Source organism: Muscardinus avellanarius (assembly GCF_963383645.1).
Source record: "Muscardinus avellanarius genome assembly, chromosome: 7".
In the NCBI taxonomy this organism is placed as follows: domain Eukaryota; kingdom Metazoa; phylum Chordata; class Mammalia; order Rodentia; family Gliridae; genus Muscardinus; species Muscardinus avellanarius.
In genome coordinates, this window is record NC_137793.1 from 27028070 (window position 1) to 27055548 (window position 27479).

The window sequence follows — 27479 nt, forward strand, 5'->3', positions numbered from 1 at the left end:
AGTATCTCAAGTGCTGGGATTACAAAAGTGCTCTACCACAACTGGCTTAAGTCACTGATTAAGTAAAATAAGTTGGTCTAAAATAACATAATTTCTAATAATTTTTATTTCTTTCTCAGTTTTTAGTTAAATTGGTTATAAGAATGCATAAAAGCTCCAGTTATAAAAGCTCTACTGCTATTAAATGGAAGTAGTAAACAGGCATTATTAATTATCCTTAATTTTTGCTTGGAAATTCATATGAAATTACATAAATCTGGCAAATAAAAACATACCAATGATAATAAAGAGCTTGAAACTAAACTTACAAATTTATCTTAACATATATCATTCTTTGATAAATAAAAATAATGTTTAGTTCAAAATTGAAAATTTAAAGTTTTGGGATTTTTTCCTAACATAAAGCCTGACTTCTCTATATGTCTAGAGCAAATTGAAATCTTGTTAACCTCATGATCCATGTTCTAAATTTATTTGTTGAAATTGTCTGGCACAATATTATATGGTCTTAGCATTTATTGGTCTTGACTCTAGCCACAACAGCACAATGGCAGGTTGTAAAACTCAAAAGGAATGTAATTATTGTATGTAGACTGGAAACTGCCTTGGGAACATTTTAAGCTTAGAAAATAACTTTCTGGAAATATTCAACAAGGTGTAATTACACAATTTATGCTATCTTTTGTAATGGTCTAAAATTTTTTACACTACTAATAACAAATGCTCGAGGACAAAGTTTCATATGATTATAATAAAACTGGTGTGTTTTAAAAGATATGCAATAGCAAATAAAATAGATCAAAGAGCATAGAAGTATCAATAGATGGTTATTCTAAGTAAGCCAGTTTATGAAAATTCAACCTATTCTTCAAGATTATGTATTTCAGAAGACAATGTAATTGTCATAAAAGGAACATAGAAGTAAAAGATGTAACTGAACAGAGGAGTGACCACTTTTCAACAAATATAAGATCTTATAAAGGAAAATAAATAAAATATTGGGAGAGTTTGGCAAGGTAGAGAAACAAGAGAGATCTTATTATATAATAAAATCAATTATTATATGAAAATATATATCCTATATTATATAAGATATAATGTCAGTCATTGTTCAAAGCTGAGAAAACTGCTTTAAAACAGAAATAACAAAATTGACAACAAATGTCAAATTATTAAGATGATCAATTCATTATAGGGGTGTTGGTCTTCAAATGTATTAATATTTACTCCTCAAAAACTCACATGCAGAAAAAAAATAAATTTAAAGAAAATCCCAAATAAAATTTCTTGAGCAATCTAGGAAAATGTTTAATATATAAAATATGAATATTCACAACGAAAGAAAATCAAAAAAACTTGAGTAAATAACCGGATAAATATTGTAAATAGAAGATTTATAAATAAGAAAATCAAGCCACATGTTGTGGCATAAGCCTGTAATGCCAGTATTTAGAAGGCTAAGACAAGAGGATTGCAGGTTTGAGGCCAGCCTCAGCAACTTATCAAGGTCAGCAACTTGGTCAGACCCTGTTCCAAAATAAAAAATAAAATAAAGCTAGGGTTATAGCTTATATAGAATGACCTTAGGTTCAATTCCCAGTATATAGAAAAGAGAGAAATCAAAGAAAGAAAAAGGAAGGTTAAAATATGGTAATTATTTACCTAAGTCTTTATCAAGAGTTAAAATAAAATAATCATATTAAGTTATTAAGAAAAAATTACATCAGGTATGCAGTCCAATGTACATCACCATATTTATGGTAGCACCTTTTAAATGGTTTTAATTTCTATTTGTAATAACCTTTTATCATTTTGAAACTTTTGGGTTAACCACTTGATAACTGAAATTTTTCTAGAATAAATTATTGTAGGTATGAAATTCATACTTGGGTTGAACATATTATTCATAATATCTTAAGAGCAATTTGAAATATTGAGCATATAATAAGAAAGAAGAAAACATTGTTTAAAATTACTAATCTAAGCCAGGTGTGGTGCCTGTAGTCTCAGTATTTGGGAGACTGAGAAAGAAGGATCACAGGTTTGAGGCCAGCCTCAGTAATGTAGTGATATCCTGTTTTCCAAAAAAGGGGGTTAACTGGGGATCTATCTCAGAGGTAGATTGCCTCTGGATTTAATCTTTAATGCCACAGAAAAAATATTAACCTGATGATGTAATGTCTAACATAAAAAATACATGTATGTGTTTTATATGCAAGCTATAACACACATTCTGAACTTCTGCAGTGGAGACCTGCCTCCCCACCATTCCCTCAACCCATTGACAGGCTGCCCTCCATGCTGTCTTCCTCTCCTCCTGGCCTGAGGTGTAATCAAGTTCACCTCTTGCAGGGATGCTCTGAGCGTGGTCCCTGAGTGCCAGTGTCAGCTGCTAAGGGTGTGAGGGCACCAGGCTGCTTTCCCTCGGCTCCCACCAATTCTTGCACATGCTAAATACACTGCAAAATGATGTGTTTTTAAAGATGTAGGTACCATTTTCTTCATCTTGTTTCAGTGAGGACAAGAATTCTTGAGGCTTCTGTTATGTGTCCTGGAAGGTATCGAATCAACCACATTTTCAGTGTCAACAGCATTGAATTCTGTGAAACTATACTGTTGAAGAATCTAACTTTAGGCCATACAAGGTAAATGTATTCGAAGTACAAATACTTCACCTGACAGAAGTGGGAAGTGTGTGAGGAGAGCAGGAGCCCCTAAAGATACCTTGAACCCCCTTCCAGAACTACTGTAGCTATGCAGACTCTCACCAATCCCAAATAACTTCTAAACAAAAGGCTTACTTGAGTTCAGTGTATATGACACACAGTAAGTAGAGTCATATACTATAATATTATAATCACCATGACATTAAACACATCAGTTTCCCATCCCAAAGATATATAAGATAATAATGGAGTTCCAGGCCATGAGGCAATGCCTTAGACCTGCAGAATGAACTAACAACTCAAAATACTACTCTCTTAAAGTATGTGTGACTCAATTTCCCTAATTTGCATGATGTACATTCACAAACATATTATTTTCAATCACTATGCCAAACATGAGGAAGGAGGGGGAGGGAGTGGGGTGGAATTGAGGAAGAGCCAATGAGTGATATGTACATATATGCCTCTACCATCTCGTACCCCATTAAGATACATGACTAAAATGCACCAATAAAAACTTTTTAAAAAAGAAGACTTTTTGATAGAAGGAAAAGAAAGTATTAACATTTCTAAAGATCATGGTAAACCTGAGAACAATGTTAATGTTATTGAATCTGCAAATTTTAAAGCCACACAGTTCTTCTTAAGCAACTTATTCAAATAATTCAATTTGTATTTAGCTTCAACATAATACAACCTCTGATAATGTTAACATTATCCACACATGTTTTTTGTGTGTCTGATCTCCATGTTTATCTTGAACTTCGGATTCTGCTTTTCTTAAAATCTATGTCACAGAGCCAGGCGTGGTAGCGCACACTTGTAATTCCTGTACTTGGGAGGCTGAGACAGGAGAATCGCAGGTGAGTACAGCCTGGATAATTCAGGGGACTGAGACCGGAGGATCGCAGTTCACGGACAGCCTCAGCTACTTAGTGAGGCCCTCTGCAACTCAGTGAGACAAGGTTTCAAAATAAAGAATAAAAAGTAGGGCAGGTGGTGTAGCTCAGAGGTCAAATGCCCCTAGGTTCCATCCCCAGACCCGCAAATAAATAAATAAATAAATAAATAAATAAATAAATAAATAAAGACTAACTCAGCAATTTAGAGAGATTCTCAGCAACCTAGCAAGACTGTTTCAAAACAAAATATTAAAGATATTGGAGGTATAGCTCAGAGGTAGAATGGGTTAAATCCCCAGTACCACACAAAAAAGCAGTCTTAGTAATACCTAACATTCCTATAACTTTCCCAGTACTTGGGAGGCTGAGTCAGGAGGATCGCAGTTTCAAAGTGAGCCCCAACAAATTACCAAGGCCTTCAGCACTTAGTGAGACACTGCTTCAAAATTAAAAATAAAAATAAAATAAAATGGGCCTGGTGTGCCAGGGTGTAGCTCAGAGGTAGATCATTGCTGAGTTCAACTCCCTCTACCATAAGAAGAAAAAAGATACAATACTGAAATCCACTCTAAAACATTATTCTAATATATGACAAACATTTATACAGCATAAATGAGACTAGTTTATGTTCTGCTTTGCAACATGATTTATACAAAGTTGTCAAGGGACTTCTGATTGACTTCAGCAATTAATCAAGGAGCATTTGATTTTAAGTGACCATTGCCATACTTGAACCTCCTTGTCCCCAAAGGCCGTGGCTATGAAATGAGGAATGAAATGTGGTCAGAAAAGCTACAGTTCTTCTAGATAAACAGATGAATTCATCTAACCTCTAACCTTTTGTGGTAGGGCACTTCCTTAATCTCAGCATTGAAGGCTGAGACAGGAGGATCTTAAAGGAAGGCAGCATCCGCAATTTACAGAAAACCTGTTTCAAAAATTTTTAAATAAATGAAATAAAGCTAGAGGTGTAGTTTGAAGGTGCAATGCTTCTGGGTTCAATCCTCAATGCCAAAAAAAAAGAAGAAAATAAATCTTCTAGAATTTTCTGTAGAAATGAAATACTAAAAATCTGGAGATGGGTCTGCAAAATTAGTAAGGATTCCCTGTCACTTTGCTTGGAGTTAATAATCACACATGAAAGAACAACATGTTCTAAGAAATTGGGCTATCTGATATGAGACTTCTTAAAAAAGAAATCCTAAACTCTAAAATTTCTAACTGGAAGCAAATTTTACAATGTGTTTCAGAATGAATTTGCAAGATTGTTGCTTTTTGCCTCAGAAAATAAGCCTTCAATATCTTGGCATTAAAATAGTCGGTGTAAAATGGAATCTGAACCACAATGTTGTCATTTTTCTTATCCAAGGAAAAGCTTTCATCATCTCAACCTAATGGAATGACTGCCTAAAGAAGACAGACCTCTTGTTCGTCCTCTTAGACAACTCCTGGGAAAACTCGGTCCCTGGTTCACAATTAAACACACTCTGAAAAGCAAGTGACTTTCTATTAGCTCTGGCAACTGGTCTCCAAAGAGAAGATAAAGTTGAATTCAGAATGGATGCTTAAAATGTACCTGTTCAGGTAATTGTCAACTGCAACATATTTTTTAAATATTCATTTTTTTTCATGCCGGGCGTGGTGGTGCACGCTTGTAATCCCAGTGCTTGGGAGGCGGAGACAGGAGGATCACACAGGTTCAAAGCCAGCCGCGCTGGCTTACGAGACCCTGTTTCCAAATAAAAATATAAAAAAATAGGTCTAGGAGTGTAGCCTGGAGGTAGAAGGGCTTCCAGGAACCCCAGTACCACCAAAAAAAGTCATTATTTTTTTTAACATTTAACATATGCATATAAGTTAGTGTCTACATAATTAAACAACTAATAAAATTGTTATAAACAGCATAAATAGGACATGCCACGGAATTACATAACTCAGGAGATACTCTATGGCCCATATTGTGATATTTATTCCTAAAAATAAATATTTAAAAGATTGAAAAGATTGTTGAAGCAGGAAGCTCAGGTCTCTGAAATCCAAAGAGAGCAGAAAGTTGGAAACCTCAAAAAGAAGAAGCCACAGGCCAACATAGAGCTCACTTAATTGTGAATACCTGCAACAAAGTTTTTTCACTCCAGGAAAATTAAAGTGGAGCTGAATTTAAATCAATCTCCCAACATAATTTTATGAGATGGCATAGCCAAGCCTTTTGCACAGATGCCAAAGCAAAACCAGGCAATATTTTAAGAGGCAAAGTAGCATTAGAATTCAGCGGAAGCACACACAGGCTTACTCTGTGGTACCTAGCTGGAATTTTTGTTCCTCTTAGATGATTTTTGAAATTTTGTTCCTCTTAGATGTATTTTATTTTCATTTTCACCAACTATAGTTTTTGTTGTTTATTAGTTTGGACTATATACTCTCAAATTTATGTAAAACATTTTATAACAATGTTGACAGAAAGATGATTTCCAGCACTCAGGGCTCATCGAATGTGATTTACGGAGGGAAGCCACACATGAGCATTTCTCATGAATGACAAATCAGCAGTGAAGTCTTAAAAAACCAAAAATAGTTGCAGTACAGATGGTACCCTTTAAAAATTGAAAACAAAATACAAATAGAGAACCAAGCAGTGGCCTGAGAGGGGCCTGTGCCTGTGAAAGACCCTGAATGTTGAGTTTCTTTGCTTCACCTCTACCTCTGACTTTAGATCTATTTTATTCATGTTATTATTTGTTATTTTGTGCATTTTACTTGACATCATGTGAGAAAAATATTAAAAGTTATTATGCACCAACAGAAGTATATTACTTAGGTTGTATTGTATGAGAAAATTATCTCAAAATGCTAAGTGTACCTTAAAAATGGTGGTATCTGCCGGGCATGGTGGTGCACGCTTGTAATCCCCATGCTTGGGAGGCAGAGACAGGAGAATCACACAGGTTCGAAGCCAGCCACGCTGGCTTAAGAGACCCTGTTTCCAAATAAAAAAGTATAAAAAATAGGTATGGGAGTGTAGCCTGGAAGTAAAAGGGCTTCCAGAAACCCCAGTACCACAAAATTAAAAAATGGTGGTATCTGTGCACATTAAGGGAGTAAAGTTGGAGTGTGGTGGTGCAGCAGAGCTGGGCTCTGGCCTGGCTCTGGCAGGAGGACCAACCACCCATCCCAAACTTTCTGCACTCAGATATTTCCTCCTTGCTCTCTGCTGTGTCTGGCGACAGCACCTACCCTTGGAGATGTCTTTTGAAATGCAAATACACAATAGAGGCAAATAATCCACAATGTTGCATGGCATGAGATAGAATTTCAGTACTTTTTTTGTCTATTACTATTATTGTTATTATTTTTTAACATTTCTATTACTATGATCATTCTAATAACCCAGCTGGATTCAGGCATGGCAGCAGGCCATCCTCCACTTTCCTCCTACACCAGACCCTTTTAATAGTTCTCCATATCCCAGAGTAACCTAGTTCTACCAAAGGTTCATAGACAATCAGGCAAAAATGCAGCAAATATTTAAGCTGAGAGTGGTTTAAAACCAACACTGAAGACACTGCCGCTCTCTCTGCTCACATGCCTAGCCTGGCACATTGAGGCCTGGTTGCTGGCAGGTCACGCAGCAGCATCTCTGCTCTGGGATCATCATGGCACATGCTCACTTTCTCCACATGCACCTGCTGATCTCACCTTGTGTAATAGTCTCTTCTTCCATTCATTTTCCAAAATTATGACATAATTTTGTTCTTCATATCTGAGTAAAATTCCATCATGTGTATATATCACATTTTCTTTATCCATTCATCTGTTGATAGACATCTAGGTTGGTTCCATAATTTGACTTACACTTCAGTTATTTTTAAATCTTTAGTTATTTATTAATTTATTTGCTTATTCGAAGTTGTGTACTGATTGTGTAATTAGTGCCAGAAAAAAATGTTATGATTCAGAGAAAAAAGAAGTGTATGTGGACCCTTCTCTCAAAATGTTCTCCACCAGAAAAGCAAGGAAGCAGAATGCAGTGGCTCAACATGAGAAGTTCACCCAGGATGCACCTGTGGAGTGAGCCCTGAGTAAGCTGCAGGGCCTCAGGAAGAAGAGGGAGACCCAGAAAAAATGGATCCAACTCTGTGGGAGATGAGAACAAAGTGGAAACCTTGAAGGCGACTCAGAGTTGGAGCTGGACAAGGCTGTGAGGGTATCTCAGGTAGGCTGGTATTTTTGGCAACTATTAACCTTAAAACCTAAATACTCCATATTTATTTAGAGAAAAAATTAGTTACCACAAAGGTATTTGTGTGTGTGATAATATTAAAGAACTATTGACTTAGAAATTTCAAGTATATAGTAGAATTTTTATTGACTATCAACACTAGCATATACATTACCTCTTCAAAGTTTAGTCCTCCTGTCTAATGGGACTTTGAACCCTTTGGCCGGCATCTCCCCATTTCCCATTTTTGCTGACAACAGATGCTCAGTAGCATTTGGGGTTTGAGCATTTTATATTTTAAAATCTACAAAAAAAAAAGGTTCCAATTTGCCTCCATTTAATTAGTCTTCTTCAACTCAACCTGTCTATGCCTTTGTTCAATATCAGTATCTATGTTTGCAGTTACTAATTTATATGTATTATCATTACCTTGTATATTGTTTTTTGCCTATTTATTCATTTCTTGTGTGGATTTAGCCATTAGGATGTAAGCTTTTGCATATCATGAACTTGTTATAATTGTTTGCTTATGTAATTGCAGATCCTGACACAGAAACTGACCCAAAATATTCACTCAGTAACTAATGAACAAATTAGTGTACTTATCCTAATTTTGCATTATTTATGGAACTTTAAAATTACACATTTGTTTAAAATATACTATTCATCTTTCAACTGATAGATTTTATTTTCCAGTATTTTATTTATTATGCTGAATGACACTCATAAGTAAAAAATATCTAAAATTACATTTTTTACTCTTTTTAAATCAAATGTTGTAATGGTAATACCAGGCAACATTCATAAATATATGAATAATTTTTGTGAACAAATAACAACTACTATACATTAAGGTTTATTTTACCTATTTTGTTTACAATAAATTGTTACCCATTATTTTGGGATCATAACAAAACAATATATAAATGGACTAATAAAATCGGTGTGCACATATGATATAGTGCTATTCAGTGTTGAAATAAAAAGGAAGGAAATTATCTCATTTGTTACCACATGGATTAGCCTGGAGGACATTATGTATAAAACCACATTCTAAGGAATCAGGCCATTTAATATGAAGATTCTCTAAAAAAAAAATCTTAAACTCTAAAATCTCTAACTAGAAACACATTTTAGAAACAGTTTTCCCACTGTAAATTTGTTGCTTCTTATCCTCACACAATAAAGCCTTTAATCTCTTAGCATTAAAATATTCAGTGTAAGCCGGGCGTGGTGGCGCACACTTGTAATCCCTGCACTTGGGAGGCGGAGACAGGAGGATCGCACTGGTTCGAAGCCAGCCTTGGTGGCTTAAGAGACCCTGTTTCCAAATAAAAATATAAAATAGGTCTGGGAGTGTGGCCGGAGAAGGGGTCCAGGAACCCCAGTACCACACACACACACACACACACACACACACACACACACACACATGCGCGCGTGCGCGTGCGTGCGTGTGTGTGTGTGTGTGTGTGTGTGTGTATTCAGTGTAAAATAAAATCTAAACAAAATGTTGTCTTTTTTCTCATTCAAGGAGAGACTTTCAGCACCTCAACCAATAGGCTAACTGCCTAAAGAAGGCGGACCCTCTTGTTCTTCCTCTTAGATACCTCCTAGGAAATCATGGTCCCTACTCCACAGCTAAACACACTCTAAGATAGCAAGTGACCTTCCATTAGCTATGGGAACCGCGCTCTAAAAAGAAGGTAAAATTGAATCCAGGATGGATGTTCAAAATGTACCTGTTCAAATGGAAACATTCAGGTAATTATCAACTGAAAGGTTCTTAAAGTATTCTTTATGTTATTGTATTTTTTAAAATATTATCTTAGCAAACTGCCTTTTTATCCCCACTTCACAGTCTATACAATCTAATAATCCTACTGCTGGTTAAATGTACAAAGCATATAAAATCACCATATGAAAAGATGTCTGTCTGCCTTCTCTTGTGTATTGGTGTGTTGTTCACAAAGCCAAGATAAGGAATTAACCTATGTATAAATGATTAAATGTGGCCATTAATTTATTTAGCACAAAAACGCTTATATTATTCATGCCATTGTCACTCAATTTTGTAGATGAAAAATCAAAAGAAATAAAATTTCAGTAACATAGCTGAGGTCACTAAAAACACCCTGAGGTCAGGAAGGAAATGGAATTTTCTGGTTGCACTGACAGTTTCTGAATTCTCAACAGGGATTTCATCACTGAGACTGCAGACTTCTCAAGAGGGAGGTGCCCAGTGCTGGTGATTATGTGACTGAGGGAGATTTTTGTTTGTTGGTTTCCAAGGCAACCGACTTGGTTAATTTTTTTATTTGAAGGACAATGGAATAATTATGCTACTGCCTACCTCAGGGATCAAAGGACAAACAAGGGATGTGTTCTCTGAGGACAGGTGAAATTGTTTGAATCTTACTTAATATTCAAATGGATGGATTTGTAGCTTATTTAATCTCCTTGGCTGAATGGCAAAATATGGTCCTGACACTGAGAGAGGAAATCAGACACTGTTCCGTGCGAGCTTTCATTGCCCAAAGATTTTTGGTTACCTTGAGGAAGGAAACAAAAAAGGTAACCATTTTGTCTGTAGTACTTCCAAAAAAGATAAGGTTATTCCCTTCCCCAAGGATTAACAGTGTTAGGCACAATGATAACCCAGATAATGTGCTGCTCAGTTGAATAGTTACTTACTCAACATTAGCAGTCTGGATTTTACACAATAGCTAAAGTAAGGCTGCAAATTAATCTACCAAAACTTTAAGTCAGCTGAAATATAGAAACTGAATAATTCTTTTAAATGCTGCTTTTATATACTTGTTACTTGGGTCTGCTGTCATGCATTCTTCAGAGATTCTTCAATTAAAAAATGAAGAATGCTGTACACAGAAAACTTTTGAATTATGAAAAAATACCTTGGAGATATAATCACTGAATATTTTATAACATGGACAAATAAAGATCTTTGTTTATTTTTATTATTTAATTCTGAATATTCAAATTAATAATAATGCTAAAAAATGTTGCTGCAATAATTTTGACTTTATCAAAATAGATACCCATAGTAATTTAATATATTTACATTGAAACTAAATATTTTAAGAAAAACGAATCTTTAACTACTAGCATGTGCTTAAGTATAAATTAATACAAGTGTGAGAAGTGGTAGTTTAAACTATAAAATGTTGAGATTAAAGCTGGATGGACATTTAGCCCTTCTGATTCTAGGATCTTACTAGACACTTTAATTGGATAATGACTCAATAGAAGTGCAATCTAATTAGTTCAATGAATTGCCAGTTGGACCTTTACATATATTAAAAATGTTTTCAATAAGCGGATGTGGTGGTGCACGCTTGTGATCCCAGCATCTGGGAGGCTGAGACTGGAAAATCGCAGTTCGCAGACAGCCTCAGCTACTTAGTGAGGCCCTCTGTAACTTAGTGAGACCCTGTTTCAAAATAAAGAATATAAAAACAGGGCAAGGGTGTAGCTCGGAAGTCAAATGCCCCTGGGTTCCATCCCCAGACCTGAAAAAAAAAAATGTTTCCAATAGTATAAAATGTTAAGAACTGAAAATTTCACTAAATTATGGAGTAGAATATGAAATATCACTTGAACAATATAATGTATAATAACACATAAATACCAAAACCATAGCTGGTAATGATGTCTACTTGTGTGTGTATAGGTTTACTTACTGTCTGCATAGGTCGACAAAATCGAATATTCAATCCTGATTTCTTGCATTTCTGAACACACACCACATATTTGTTCATAATCAGGAGGAAGAGCAAACTGTAAGCCATCTGAATTTCCAGAATTCTTGCTGACTGCCTAAAGTCTTGATAACCCTGTAAGAATGTTATTTGTTGGAGAAATAATGTTGCATTAAGTGATTATTAATACTGTAGAAAAAGGGTTTATAAAAATAATTTCTTTACTATTATAAATTAATTCTATCATCAGAGCCCATCTGTATTTCTCTATTGGACACATAGGCTGCTGGTTTAGACTGACTGGCTCTGCAATAATATTAACATGTGCATGCATGCACGTGTGTGTGTTTATATATGTATGTGTATCACAATGCACATACACCAACATACATGGTTTAGAGACCATGAAATTAATTCACCAGGAGAAATACAAATACTTCAATTATTTAAAAATCAAAGCGACACTTTTTCTTTACTCTTTCTTTGGAACCAAAGACAGATAGCTTCATAAACACTATTCAGGAAGACTAAGGACAAGAACAAAGGCCAGAATTCTGAAGGAAGGTGATTTTTCTTTAAACCTAAATAGAGTTGACTTGTTTGGGGAGGAAACAATTTTTAGGGAATCATGACAATTATAATTAAATTTCTTTAACAGAATTTCATAGCAGCTGGTCACATTTCTAGCCACAAAATGAAGTCACGATTGATTTTAGAAACCAGTGACTGACCATGCTTTTCAAAGAGCCAGGCTAGTTTACCTAGGTGTTACGTGAAATTTAATTTTTGATTCAGAATTTAAGGAAGATTATCAAAATGTAGTGCCTATACATTAGCAAATTAAACAATTTATTCAAGCCCTGCTCATATCTCAACAACACAAGAGCCTCTCTGTGTAACCTCTTTCCAGTTTCTCCTCTCCAGACTTGATTTTTTTCCCATTTTAAGTTAGACGCGATGAGTTTCCCTGGAGCTGACTTACTCAGGTCTATGATGCAAGGGGAGAATGTCATCCATCCCTGTGGCTGGAAGTGACCACTGACAGCAGTGTTCAGAAATGCAGGCGCTGGTTTTAGGTAATATTCAAAGGGGCAACAGTCTTTTTTTTCGTATTGAGGATTGAACCCAGGAGGCATTTATCTCATCTCCAAGCTACAATCCCTCCTCAGCACTTTTTATGTTTTGTAGTTTTAAATGGGTTCTCTCTAAGTTTCTGAGGGTCTCATTAAGTTCCAAAGATTGACCTAAAATCTGCATCTTCCAGTCTCAACCTCCCAAGTACTGGGAAATAGAGTTGTGCATCACCACCCACCCACCCCAGCTGACAATAGTCTTATCAGAGAGCCTGGAATCAAGAACCTGACTTACAAAATTAACAACCTCTGTGAGTCTGGGCTTCTGTAAGCACTCCCTCTACAGTCTTAGCTTTTTATCTGACCAATTATTAAAACAGAAAAAAATTTTCATATTCTTGATTTCTAAATAACACAGCTGGGTATGGTGGCACATGTTTGTAATCCCAGTACTTGGGAGGATGAGACAAAAGAATCACAGGTTAATGACCAGCCTCAGCTACTTAGTGAGACCCTGTTTCAAAATAAAAAATAAAAAAATAGAGCTGGGGGTGTAACTCGGAAGTAGAATGCTCCTGGGTTCAATCCCTAGTTCTGCAAAAAACTTTAAAAAGAAGAAAGAATGCTTTAAACCAGTGTGGTGGGTCACACCTGTAATCCCAATACTTGGGACACTAAAACAGGAGGGTTGGAGGTTTAAGACCAGCCTCAGCAATATAAGAAATCTCAGCAACCTAGCAAAACCCTGTTTCAAATTTTAAATAAGATGTGGTTATTGATCAGATGTAGAATACTCCTGGATTTAATCGCAGAAAAGAGAGAGAGACAGAGAAAGAAAGAAGGGAGGAGGAGAAGGAGGAGGAGGAGGAGGAGGAAGAGGAGGAGGAGGAGGAGAATCAGACAGAGAAGGGAGAGTAGGAAAGAAAGAAAGAAGAAGCTGAGGAGAGGAGGGAGAAAGGAGGGGGAAGAGAGAGAGAGAAGAGAGAAAATTAATGTTAGTTTAAAATTGATTTCTCTTTAGTGACATTAGGAATCTTGCAGAAACAAGAGCAGGGAATATAGAAACATTTAGATATATGACTAAAGCCAAAGATTATTTCTTTGCCATATATTTATGCATAGTTAACTGATGTCTCTGAGTGATAAGAGTCATCTCTTGGAACAAGGAAAGTAACCCTATAAAGACTTACTGAAATAGCAATAAGACTATTCATTAAAACATGGTATGCACCTCCTACAGATTCAGAGGTTATTTATTTACCTATGACTGCAATCTTATTTATTTCCTACTACATGCAAATTAAAAATAAGAAAAATTATGAAAACACATTAAGTATATGTGCAGGATATACAAATTTCTATATTTAATACTTTTAAAAATAATACTTATAAAATTTCAGAGATTACATTTATTGAAAATGCTTGAAGTCTTGAATCCTGAGAATTATTTATAAAACTCTCAAGTGCACAGCAAAGTTGCAATAGTAATAGAACCACTGTGTGATAAATATACAAGGAGGAATATTTTCACAAAGCATTTTATATACATACACAGAGAGAAATATACATGTGTGTAAACGCACACGCATACACAATAATAGGTCCACATGTATTTAGCTATTTCTTTTTTTTTTTTTTGGTACTGGGGATGGAACCCAGGATCTTTCTACCTCCGGGCTATACTCCTAGACCTATTTTTTATATTTTATTTGGAAACAGGGTCTCACTAAGTTGCTGAGAGCCTCACTCAGTAGCTGAGGCTGGCTTCAAACCTGCGTGATCCTCCTGTCTCAGCCTCCCAAGTGCTGGGATTACAAGCCTGCGCCACCACACCCAGCTTGTATTTAGCTATTTCTAGACTAAGGAGGAAGATGACATTGTCACATTGTGAGATGAAGGGGACTGAAGTGCACAGAGTAGACTAACAGTCTCCCACACTCTGCGCAGGCAGCCAGCTGGGGAGGACACATGGAACACAGAAGCAACAGCACCGCCAGCACAGACTTTGTGCTCTTGGGGCTGCTCCACCATGCCCCAGCCCCCAGGCTTCTCTTCGCCCTCATCTTCCTGGTTTTCCTGGTGTCGCTCACGGGCAATGCTGTTTTGATGGTCCTCATCGGGCTGGACCCTCGCCTCCACACCCCCATGTACTTCCTTCTCAGCCAGCTGTCCTTCATGGACCTCTTGTATAGCTGCACCTTTGTCCCCAAGATAGCCATTGACTTTCTGTCTGGGAGAAACAAGATTTCCTACATTAGCTGTGGGCTGCAGCTCTTTGTCTTCACAACTCTTGTGGGAGCTGAATGCCTTCTCCTGGCTGTCATGGCTTATGATCGCTATGTGGCCATCTGCCGCCCACTCCATTATTCGGTTCTCATGCGTCCTACAGTCTGTGCTTTCCTGGTGGCTGGAACCTGGCTGGGGGCTCTCCTCAATGCCCTGGTCCATTGTGTGTATACGATGAGTCTACCTTACTGTGCTTCTAGGGAAATCCATCATTTCTTCTGTGAGATCCCAGCTCTCCTGAAACTTGTCTGTGCTGACATCAGTCTTTACGAAAATGGTCTCTTTTTTAGTAGTGTTGTGTTCCTGCTCATTCCAATATCTGCCATCATGGCCTCCTATGGGCAGATCCTCTCCACTGTTTTGGGATTAGGATCCAACTTGGGGAAGAGAAAAGCTTTGGCTACCTGCTCTTCGCATATGATTGTGGTGTCTCTCTTTTATGGAACAGCCATCAGCAAGTATTTTCTGCCCAAAGCCTATCACACTGCCCAGCAGGATGAAGTGGTCTCTGTCTTCTATACCCTCCTCACACCCATGCTGAACCCCCTCATCTACAGCCTCAGGAACAGAGAAGTGGCTTCTGCACTCAAAAAGATTCTAGGGAGATGAATTTTCTTAATAAACTGGCCACTAGTGAGACCAGAACAAGAAAGGATGGACCTCTGCTGCAAAAAGATGTCACTAAGGCAGGAGCACACATCAGAAGGAAAGCAAATGGTACCTTTCTGCAGACATCTCACTTGCCCTTAGAGACTGCTGGTGGGTCAGAATAATCCCTCTTTATGAACTTCACAAATGTACAGAGCAGAATCCTCTAAGTCAAAATATGCATGGCCATCACAGGTTCAAGATCAGCCTCAGCACTTAGTGTTTATTCATTTCTACAATGTTTAGGTTAAAACTCTCTATAAAAGTAGGGATTGCCAAAATGAGACATGATGACTGATGTTGCGGGTGTTGTGATGATGTTAGAAATGCTCTCGCATGAATGACTCAAAGTTAGAATTATTTTTAGAGGTACAAAGCAGCTGGGGAGAAGACAGAAATCTGCTGTCCTTCAACCAGCATTTTTCTCTTATAGAGTTTTAACCAAAACATTGTAAAAATGATTAAACACTGAAGCTTATAAAACAGTCATGGGGTAAGTCAGAGAAAAACAGTAAGGCAGTCATGGGTGATTCAAGGAACAAAAAGGTAAACAGTTCTAGAAAATGTCAGTGTCCACTTGCTTAATGGCCCCATATGGTCCTTGGAAACTTGCTTGCATGCAAACAAATTACCATTTGGTGGGCAGTTTATGCCCCTCCCAAGCTGACCCAAGTGACTTCAGAGCTGAGAGCTGAGAGCCAAGAAGGATTCCAACAGACAGAGTGTAACCTGGTGACCTGGAAAGGATACTAGAACTAGAAAAAAGAGATTTGGATCAACGGAGGAACCCTAAATAAACTGTGCAAGTGAGTTAACAATACCATGCTAATATTTGTTCTTTACTTTTAACAATTGTGCTATATGGTTAAGATGTTAACAATAGGTAAAACTATCTGCAGCATTTTTAAATAAACCTAAAACTAATCAAAATTATAAAGCTTATTTCAAATAATTAAAGCAAAATGAAACTCTTCTTGGAAACAGGAACGGAAACAATATATTATTAGATGTTCCATGCAAGGACCTTAACAGAAGTTCTTCACTGTAATAAATAAAGGAATCATTTAATCCATATGAAAAATCACAAGGTTTTGGTAAATGTAACAGCTGTATACAAAGTTATAAACAACAGTTGAGTTGCCTGTTTTTTACTTTATTCTTTTAGTTGACTTGAAATGTCATTTCTTAATATGAATGTAATTATGTTCTTAGACATTTAATGCAAAACACACACACTTAAAAATAAAAATACTGGTTTTGATGGTACATGCTTGTAACAACAGTACTTGAGAGGCTGAGACAGGAGGATCACAGGTTCATGGCCAGACTCAGCAACCTAGTGAGACCCTATTTCAAAATAAAAAATAAAATAGGACTGATGGTAAAACTCAAAGATAGAATGCCCCTGAATTCCATCCTCAACACCAAAAAAAAAAAAAAAAGAAAAGAAAAAGTATAAAGGTAGAGAAGAAATAGATGTGTCCAAAGCTGTATGGGAACAAGAAATGACCACACGTGCTAATGTGAAGGCAGCAGGAGAGACAGGAGGACTGTAAGTCATAAACATAAATGCTGACACTTAAATTCTATAAATATGTATAGGTATGAGTGTGTGTTTTCTTCTTGATACTCTTGGCTTCTTAAATAAAAGAGATAAAATACAAAGTAATAATTGTCCTGATGCATGGATAGACATACATAAGTATAACATGTATAGCCACTAACACACAAAAGGGGGAAAATTGGAGTAGATTTGTATAGTGATATTCTTTGTGTATATAGCGGGACGTAAGATAGTATAAATCTGAAGTCAATTTTTAAAAATTCAGTTTTGTATTTTCTAAATACTTTTGTTGGTGATTGTACTCTCACATCATTAGGCGGTTCAGAGTGACGGGACATGCATGCACACAGCACTTGATCAGCTTTGCATTTTAAGCTCTATATAAGGTAATAAAATCATCATTAGAGAGTACTCACTGTAAACTGGACATGGTGGCTCATACCTGTAATCTCAGTACTTGAGAGGCTGAAACAGGAGGATAACAGATTGGAGGCCATCCTCAGTAACTTAGCAAGACCATGTTTCAAAATAAAAAATGAAATAAGGCTGGGAATTTATCTCAGAATTCTCCTTGGTACAATCCAAAATAAAAAAGGAGGGAAGAAGGGAGGGAGGAGCAGTGAAAAAGAAAAATGAAAGGGAAAAGATAGAAGATATATAGAAGAAAAATAAAATACAACAGTACCAATAATAACAATAAATGTTAATGTTTTAAATAAGCCAACCAAAATGTAGGTTGTAAAACTGAATAATAGCCATTATCCAACTATGTGCAAAGGACAAGAGACATACTTTGGACCAAAGAATAAAAATCTGTCAGAAATAGCCAGGCGTGGTGGTGCATGCTTGTAATCCCCACACCTGGGAGGCTGAGACAGGAGGATCACACAGGTTCGAAGCCAGCCTCAGCTACTAAGTGAGGCTGTCAGCAACTTAGTGAGACCCTGTTTCCAAATAAAATATAAAATAGTTCTGGGAGTATAGCCCGGAGGTAGAAAAGCCCCTGGGTTCCACCCTCAGTACCACAAAAGAAAAAAAAAAACAGTAACACTTTGCTCTCTGTGGGACATCTTTTCCAGAGGAAGGAGTCCTGGATACTGCATAGCTGCTCCATGGAGCCCACTTAGAATATTGAGTTCTTTCAAAAGGGTTTGGAGAAGCCCAGAGAGCACTAGGAAGACTCCTCATTGAAGCTTTCTCTTGGGTAGCTTGTGTGGTGTTAGTTTTGAACATAACTGATTTAACTGCTGTACAGATAGTCCCCGTTCTATTACTCTCCAACAGCCTATCCACATCACTAATTCTTTGAAACAGCAGTTTTGCATATTAAAGCCAGGGTCCTTTCTAGCACTGGAATCCTCCTTCCAGTGAGCTCTGGTCTGTTTACACTTCACCCTGCTGGGGAGGGGTGCCTTTTAATAAGTGTGGAAGAGAAGGGAGTTAGATAAAGGAGGATACAGGCACTGGGTAGTGTGACTGCAGAGGAACTGATACCATCCTTCTCACATCTTATCCCCTGGCCTATGATGCTATTTGATGTGTCTTCCATTGAAAGGCCTATAAAGAGAGCAGTAGAGGGCTCTCTCTGCTTCTGAGGCCCTTACAATGTGATCTGAGTTCCAGGAATGAGGGTATCACCTGGAAGATTTGCAGAGAAGCAGAATCTCAGGCCTCTCTCACAACCTCCAGAATCAGAACCTGCACTTTAAGATCTCAGGTAACCCACACGCACATAAAGTGAGAGAAGACCCAAATGGGAGCCAGCCATGCCCTTTATCCCTGAAGGGTCTTTTACACTACTTGTTGAATGCTTAATGCTTGAGGATTTTTGTTCTCTAAAAGCTTATGTCACAGCTGGACATGGTGGCTGTAATCCCATACTTGGGAGAATGAGTCAGGAGGATTGCAGGTTCAAGGCCTGCCTCAACAGTTTAGCAAGGCTTTCCACACCTTAGTGAGGTCCTGTCTCAAAATAAATATAAAACAGAACTGAAGGTACAGCTCAGGGGTAGAATGCCCCTGGGTTACATCCCCAGTACCTTCCCTCCTCCACACACAAAAAAATTTATGTCACAATAGAAACTGTAGGAATTGGAAATCAGACACTTGCAGCACTTGAAGTCACTGATTCTGTTCTCCGTGAGCAAATAGTTTAATCTCTAAATCTCAAGCACCATGTGGATAAATGGATGTGACAATGGTCATGCTGACCTCATCCAATCGCTGAGATCTGGTGAACTAAGAACACATGGAATGGCTGGGCTGTATAGGTCAGTGGTGGAGTGCTGGCCCAGCACGTGTGAGGCCCTGAGTTCAAACTTCAGCACTGCAAAACAAACAAACAAACAAACAAACAAACAAACAAAACAAGAGCACCTGGAACATAATAGACACTAAGTTTTTCTCATAAACAAAACTAAATAATACATACCTGAGAATAATGATGCTTTTAAGACTTAGAGTTTACATTGTCATTGTTGTATTTTAACTTCTTTATTTAGAATCTCACGCAACACATCAAAGAAAATTACAAATATTGGGAATGAAAGGAATAAAAAACAATATGATGAAAAGTTGAAAATAGAAACCATAAAAACACAAGAAATGCTGCAGAGAACACCTGTGATCCCAGCTACTTGGGATGCTAAGGCAGGAGGATTCCAAGTTTGGCCAGCCTAGGCAGCATAGTCAGAACCCGTATCAAAATAAAAATAAAAAAGACTGGGGGTGTAACTCAGATGTAGAGCACCCCTGGGTTCATTCCCCAGCACCACAGACACTCATAGACACTCATAGACACCCTCCAAGCCATGCTGAATTAAAGACCAAAAACAAAAACAAAACTATTAAGAATTGTCTCCTGATTGGCACTCTGATATAAGTCGGTGGAAACTTTCTTACAGCTATTCATCTTCCTTTGTTCTTTGAACCTGCATTATAGAAAAATCCTCTAGTGTAGGGCTGGAAGATATGTGTTAGGCAGCTATCTCATTTAACATATCATGTTGAAACTTGGACAGTATTGTAGAAGTCCAGAAGAGGCAAACCATTGAGAGTTGTAGTTGAGAACGAATCCAATTGCTCCACTAGTTCTGGATGGAGTTGGCACCACAGCCCAGGCCACACAGGCTGAAGACTCAATTCTCCCATCTACCCTCCCTCCTTTCCCACCTCTCTGATGCCCAGCAGCAGCCGTCTCAAGGCCCCCTTCACCTCTTTGTTTCTGAGAGTGTAGATCAAGGGGTTCAAGAGGGGTGTGACAATGTTGTAAAAGAGGGTGAGGAACTTGCCCTGGTCCTGGGAAGAGCTGTTTCCTGGCTGCATGTACATGTAGATGATGTTTCCATAGAAAAGCAAGACCACAGTAAGATGGGAGCCACATGTATTAAAGACCTTTTGCCTCCCTGATGCCGACCGGATTTGGAACACAGCCCTGACAATGTGGCCATAGGAGATCAAGATGAAGACCAGGGGTGACAGCACAATGCCCACTGCCAGGACAAAGACGGTGCCCTCGATGGCCACAGTATTGACGCAGGCCATCCTGATCAGGGCTGGCATCTCACACAGGAAGTGGTCCACACGGCGGCGCCCGCAGCGGGGTAGACGCAGGGTCACTGGAGACATGGCCAAGGAGTTGGCCACCCCACAGCCCCAGGCCACCAACACCAGGACCAGGCAGAGCCTTGGACTCATGATCACCATGTAGTGCAGGGGCTTGCAGACAGCAACAAAGCGATCATATGCCATGACAGCCAGGAGCAGGCACTCCACACCACCCAGCCCCAGGAACAGGAAGAGCTGGAGGGCACAGCCTGCATAGCTGATGGTCTTGTCATGTCCATTCAGGTTGTAGAGCAGCTGGGGGATAGAGCTGGTGGTGAAGCTGAGATCCAGGAAGGAAAGGTGGGTGAGAAAGTAGTACATGGGGGTGTGGAGGTGTGGGTCCAGCCGGGACACAAGGATAATGATGATATTGCCCACCAGGGTCAGGAGATAGGCTACCAAGATGACTACAAAGAGGATCCTTTCCAGATTGGGGCGGTCGGAGAAACCCAGAAGGATGAAATGACTTAGGGTGCTGTTATTGGTTCTCTCCATCTCTATTGTACCTGAAGAAAAAATATCAATACCAATAGCAGTAGCAGCCAACTTTAAGGAAGTACAACTGTTATCAGGGCATTAAAGAAGCAATTTTTAATTTATTTGCTCATTTAACCCTCATAACAATGATAATGAAGTGCCACTTTATCATTATCATCATCATCATCATCATCCCCAACTTACAGATAAGGAAATGGAGCTGAGAGTGTAGCTCAGGGGTATAACACTCCAGAGTTCAATTCCCAGTACTGCAAAAAATAAATAAACACTAAAAAAAAAAACAAAACTGGAGGTGTAGCCTGAGTAGATAGTGTTTGAGACAACAGAATATTACTAACAAAATATACACAAATCTCTCTCTTTCCCTCTCTCTCTCTCTCTCTCTCTCTCTCTCTCTCTCTCTCTCTCTCTGTCTCTCTCTCTGTCTCTCTCTCTCCCTCTCTTTCTCCTTTAGTTGGATCTCAAGAAATAAAATATTTGTTTTTTCTTCCAAAATATATGAAGAAAGTTACTGCTTGAGAAAAATATATTAAAAAAGTGTAATAAATAATATAGCTTTAATCCAGTAAGTGACACGTATACAAAATTTGTGCTATCAAATTCCAATCCTAAAATATATTATATTCAAGTAAAAATATATTTGATGAGATTAACATCTCAACAAGTCTTACAGACAGGTATAAAAGAACAGATTTAACACAGAAAACATTTAAGCTGTATAGCTAAACTCCTCTGCACAATCCCTTAACTAACATTTTTGAAATCTCATTTACATTTTATGAATTTCTCATGAAAGTGGTATCAATTAAACATTTCTTACTTGTCTTACAAATATGTTTGAAATTCTTAAAAAAAATCTCCATTTTAGCCAGGCATGGTGGCTCACACCTATAATTCCAGTACTTTGGAGGTTGAGACAGAAGGATTGCAGGTTTAAGGCCAGCCTCAGCAACTTAGTGAGACACTGCTTTAAAATCAAATAGGGCTGGAGGTGTATTTGAGAGATAGAATGCCCCTGAGTTAAATCCCATCACACACACACACACACACATACACACACACACACACACACACACACACACACAATTTTTATGATAGATGATAGATTAGATAGATATGTAGATATAGATATAGATAGATGAATAGATTTTTTTTTGGTAGTAGGAATTGAACCCAGGGGCAGTCTACCTCTGAGCTATACCCTCAGCCCTTTTATTATTTATTTATTTATTTATTTATTTATTTATTATCGTACTGGGGATGGAACACAGGGGCATTCTACCTCAGAGCTGCACCCCAGCCCTAGTTTTTAGTCTTTATTTTGAAACAGGGTCTCAGTGAATTGCAAAGGGCCTCACTAAGTAGTAGCTGAGGCTGTCTGTGAACCGTGATCTTCCTGTCTCAGCCTCACAAATGCTGGGACAAGTGTGCACCACCACGCCTGACTGATGAATAGATCTTACAGTATAAAGTATGCCTGGAAGCAAATACTAGAGTCAGATGAAGAATAAAGGGAGACTTTACGTGATCACTTTTCTGTCATATAATAACCAATAGAAATGAATTATTTTGTAATTTAAAAAGAACACACCAACAAGTATTTATAGTGTATAATCAGAATATTTTCTATTTTTTAATTTGCTAATATTTGTTTTTAGCTTTATCATTTTTCTTTTCAGAGATCATTGCCTTATTCCACTCAATATTTTTCCCAAAGTATTAACAAACTGAGAAAGGAAGAAAGGACCAAAAGTAAAAAGAAACATAGAAAGAAAGGAGCAGGGGGACTTCCGGGAAGATGGCGACAGAGAAAAGCGGGGCTTAAGAGCCCCACTAACAACTAATCTTCATTACCACAAAATCAGTGCCTTTCATAGCCAGAAAACACCATCACCAGAGAAACAAAAAAATCACCAGGCTCCAGAGAGGAAGGGAACTCAGAACAAAGCTCAGAGCCACAGAGGAGCTACACCGGCCTCACGCCCGAGGAGTGAGGCGAGTGGAGCTGAGGTGAGCCACTGCGGAACAGGCGGGCGGGATTTTTCAGCACAGGGAGCATCTAAAGCTCCCAGTGGCTGAGCTCAGCACACGCTGCAAGGACTCAGAGCGGAGCTCAAAACCAGAGAACAAATACGCCAGCCTCACGGCCGAGGGTGTGGCAGCGCCGCCATATTGCCACTGGCGGGAGCAGCAGCAAATTCACCGAGTCCACTACAGCTCCATCTGCATACTCAACAACAGTGAGTCAAATTGCGGGCCCTAGAGGAGAAATCCCAGTACTGCACTCCCAGGGACTTGACCCAGTGGGGGAGTGGTGGTGGCAGAGATATCACACCATAGGAGAACTCCCAACCTGGCACCCCCTATGGTCTAAAGCAGCCTCTATCGACTCCCTGGGTCTGAAACTCTGTGATATAACCCAGTAAAGGAGTAGTGGGGTCTGAGATGCCACAGACTCGAGATCCAGAGCACCTTAAGTAAAGTCATAGTGACCCAAGGGAAGAACCCAGAGAAGGCACAAACTTCCGAAGTCATGGGAAAGAGGAATAACAATGGAGCAATGAATGCCCACAACCCCACAACATCAGAACCCGATAAAAGAGAAATTCAGAGGTTTCTAGAAGATCAAATCAGGAAAATAACTGTAGAAATATATAATAGAGGTGTTTCTAAAAGAATTCAGAGAGAGACAAAAAGAGATAAAGGATGCAATTAATGAAGTAAAGGCCTCAATTCAAAGTACAAACAACCGATTAGAAAACATGGAGAATAGAATCTCGCTCTTACAAGATGATCAATCCAAAAATGAACGCAGTTTCTAATCTAGAAAAAAATATCCGACAGCAGGAATCTGACATTGAAGAAATATGGGCCCATTTTAAGAGAGCTAACCTAAGAATAATTGGAATAGAGGAGGGAAAAGAAGGTGAAACCAAAGGGATCAACAATCTCTTCAAGGAAGTACTAGCAGAAAATTTTCCAGACATAGAACAAGAGGTCGATACACAGGTCCAGGAAACTTATAGAACTTCCTTTAGACAGGATCGGAGAAGAGGATCCCCACGCCACATATTTGTCAAAATGACCAATGTGGAAGCCAAGCAGAGAATCTTAAAGGCAACAAAAACAAAGGGCCAAGTGACATTCAGAGGCGAACCAATTAGAATTACTCCAGACTTCCCAAACCAAGTTATGAGAGCCAGAAGGGCTTGGAGTAACATATTCCAAACTCTGAAAGAAAACAACTTCCAGCCAAAAATTTCCTACCCAGCAAAACTTTCTATCAAATTAGATGGAGAAATAAGAAGCTTCCATGACAAACAGAAACTGAAGGAATTTGTCTTCAAAACCAGCACTAGAGAAAATACTCAAAGAGATTAACTACAAAGAAGAAATAGGTAACACACACCAGAACCAGAGAAACAAGATTTTCCATCCAACAGACAACTAAGATTAGTTATCTGTGGAGATTCATTACTTATGTTAGTCTTTTACCTATCTCTAAATTGTATTGTTTGCTTTTATTGTTGTTAATTTTTAGGAATTCTAGTTGGAATATTAATATACCTTCAGATATAGCATTTAGAAATATTTTATTCCATTCAATCAGTAACTTTTAACTCTGTTTACATTGTCTTTGGATATACAATTTTTTTTTATTTTTTAGGGAGTTTGTATACTCTTCTGTTGCCTGTGCCATTGAAATCATATCCAAGAAATCACTGCCAATTTCAATGTTGTGAGGTTTTATGACCCAGATTTTCTTCTAAAAGTTTATAGTCTTAAGATTTATATTTAGGTCTTTTATCTGTTTTGAGTTAATATTTGTATATGGTGTTAGGCAAGGGTCCAATTTTATTCTTTTTCATGTAATTATTATTTTTCAACAATATTTAGTTAAAAGATTATTATTTCCACCACCAAATGTTCGTGGAAACCTTGTCAAAAATAACTTGACAATATATGAAAGAATTTAGCTCTAGGCTTTTATTTAACTCCAATGGTTTATATATCTGCCTTTAGAACAGTACTACACTATTTCAGTTATTGTAGCTTTATATGGTTTGAAATCAGAAAATATATATCTTCTAGCTTTGTTCTTTTTCGAGATCGTTTTGGGTATCTAGAGTCCATATTACATAGTAGGATAGATTTTTTTCTGAAAAATAAATATATAAATATATGATAGTTTCACCTAAAAAAAAGAAAAGAAAAAAATATTCTCTGGTAAGAAAGAAAGCAAAAAAAAATATTGAAATGTTATCTTTAAGTTATCAAAAGCTTGGTATCAGACAAATGAAACTGTTATGTGAGATTATCATTTTTAATTTTGGATAAATTGCTATAATACTAGATGTCAACCACTAAGCCAAGCATGGAAAGGAGGGATGGGGATATAATGGGGTGGGGATCAGTTGGGGGCTGACTGGGCGATGTGTGCATGTATGTCTACAAAAGTTTGTATCCCACTATGATGTATGAATACAGTGCACCAATAAAAAATTTAAAAAAAAGAAAAAAAAAGAAAGAAAGGAGCAAAGACTGAAATGAAATTTCCAATCACTCTATTACTTCAATATTTTTAAGCAACCCACTGAACTACTTTATGGTGCTAAAACCATGTATCCCGTGAAACATAAGTGAGAAGCAGAATCTGAAGGCTTGGTTCTCAGGATCCCTGGAGTTCAGACCTCCTTAACTGCCCTTTCTCAACCATAAACAAAGGGAAGAGTGACCTTCTTGAGGAAATGTGTGCCACAGTTTAAAGGAGCTGTTGGTGCTGAAGCCTCGCTTCAGCTCACCTCTAAGCAAGAGCCTCATTTTGCCTCTAAAAAAATGGTGCCCGCTGTGAAAATATGTTCAGCAAATGTGTCTATGCTAGTGGCCAAAGGTCTCTCTTTGTAAGAGCTCCTAGATTTTGAATGAATACACTATTTTAAGCTTGATTGTACGGTTTCTCTTCCTTCTCCTCCTCTTCTTCTTCCTCCTCTTCCTCCTCCTCCTTTACCTTTTCTCTCCTCCTATTCTCATTCTCTCTCTCTCTCTCTCTTCTCTTCTCTATCTCTCTCTTCTCTTCTCTCTCTCTCTTCTCTCTCTCCTCTCTCTCTCTCTCTCTCTCTCTCTCTCTCTCTCTCTCTCTCTCTCTCTCTCTCTCTCTCTCTCTCTCTCTCTCTCTCTCTTCCCCCCGCCTCCAAAACAAAACAAAAGTCAGGAGTACTTGTTCTGTCCCCGCAGGTCTCTGGAGGAGATACACCAGCTAACACTCACCTAGCTCCCTGGAAGGAGTTCCCAAACACTGCACAAAGCTCCCTGGAAGGAGTTCCCAAACACTGCACAACAAAGGGTTCCAGGAAGAGGCAAATATTTTCTCCCCTGGGCTCAAACTCTAAAATGAACATGACCATCTTTCTTCCTTTTGTGCAGAGGTCCTTGACAGCATGCTGGCCCATATACTGACAGCTCTCCGTCCTCCTGCTGCCTACATTTCATAAGCACCCACTGCTATCACTATAGATGTTGCATACTTAAACTAGTCAGGTGCCTTTTCTTGCACAGAGAAGATTTTCCTTTATTTCCCCTAGACTTGTCATTGGGTTATTTTTCTGATGAGAGGATAGATTTAGCAAAACCCACCCTTTTATATTGGGAATAGCAAAAGCTCAGCTGAGCCAATGGCCAATTTATTGATTAACTAATTAGTGGGCAAATCAAGTCTTCCTTACCTCTGGAAGCAATTCCTCTTCATGACTCCAAGAGAGAAACACTGAATGTTAGCACCAGTGACCAAGTTTCCTCCATACAGGTGCATGGGGACAGGTAGAAAGGTCAAGAAATAACTAAAGTCAGAGGTATTTTCAGACATGACCTGCCTAGAATGAAAGAATGCAGAGAAGCTCATCTGTACCATGGGGCCATGTCTGTGTGAAACCTTTGTTAAACCTGTGCTTGGGAGTGTGTGTGCAGACAGCAAGCCACACAGAAACATTTCTGTCTTTCCCCGGGAGCTGAGCCTCAGCCTCCCAAGTACTGCAATTCCAAATGCCCTGCTGCATCTCAGAAACTGCCACTCCCCAGCCTTGAGATAAGGATGGGTACTTTTTCAGTTTCCTAGAGAGTGGGAGAAGTCATATGATTAAATAGTTTATTATAAAATATAATTTTTAAAATAAATGACTAAGACTTAAGTTAGCTTATTTTAAGATTTTTATGTTTTTGTTTGTAATACATAAAAGGTTTGTAACTCACAAAATATATGTGTACAATAACAGGTGATGGGAAGTGGGATCTATGTTTTTAT

General features: G+C 38.1%; 3 protein-coding genes across 3 annotated transcripts in view; 2 read left to right on the forward strand and 1 right to left on the reverse strand.

Annotated features, from left to right (window-relative positions):
- Positions 1 to 27479, forward strand: part of LOC308265016 (olfactory receptor 2G6-like) — a gene marked incomplete at both ends in the record, with an annotated part of 658093 nt that overhangs the window by 549115 nt on the left and 81499 nt on the right. The gene's annotated exons all lie outside the window — the stretch shown is intronic.
- Positions 14548 to 15474, forward strand: LOC308265535 (olfactory receptor 2T2-like; the record flags this gene model as incomplete). Its single annotated transcript, XM_080699332.1, has 1 exon — positions 14548 to 15474. The coding sequence occupies one exon, from the start codon at positions 14548 to 14550 to the stop codon at positions 15472 to 15474; it is 927 nt and encodes a 308-aa protein (XP_080555458.1).
- Positions 20228 to 21178, reverse strand: LOC308265536 (olfactory receptor 2W3; the record flags this gene model as incomplete). Its single annotated transcript, XM_080699333.1, has 1 exon — positions 20228 to 21178. One exon carries the CDS (start codon positions 21176 to 21178, stop codon positions 20228 to 20230), a length of 951 nt encoding a protein of 316 aa, XP_080555459.1.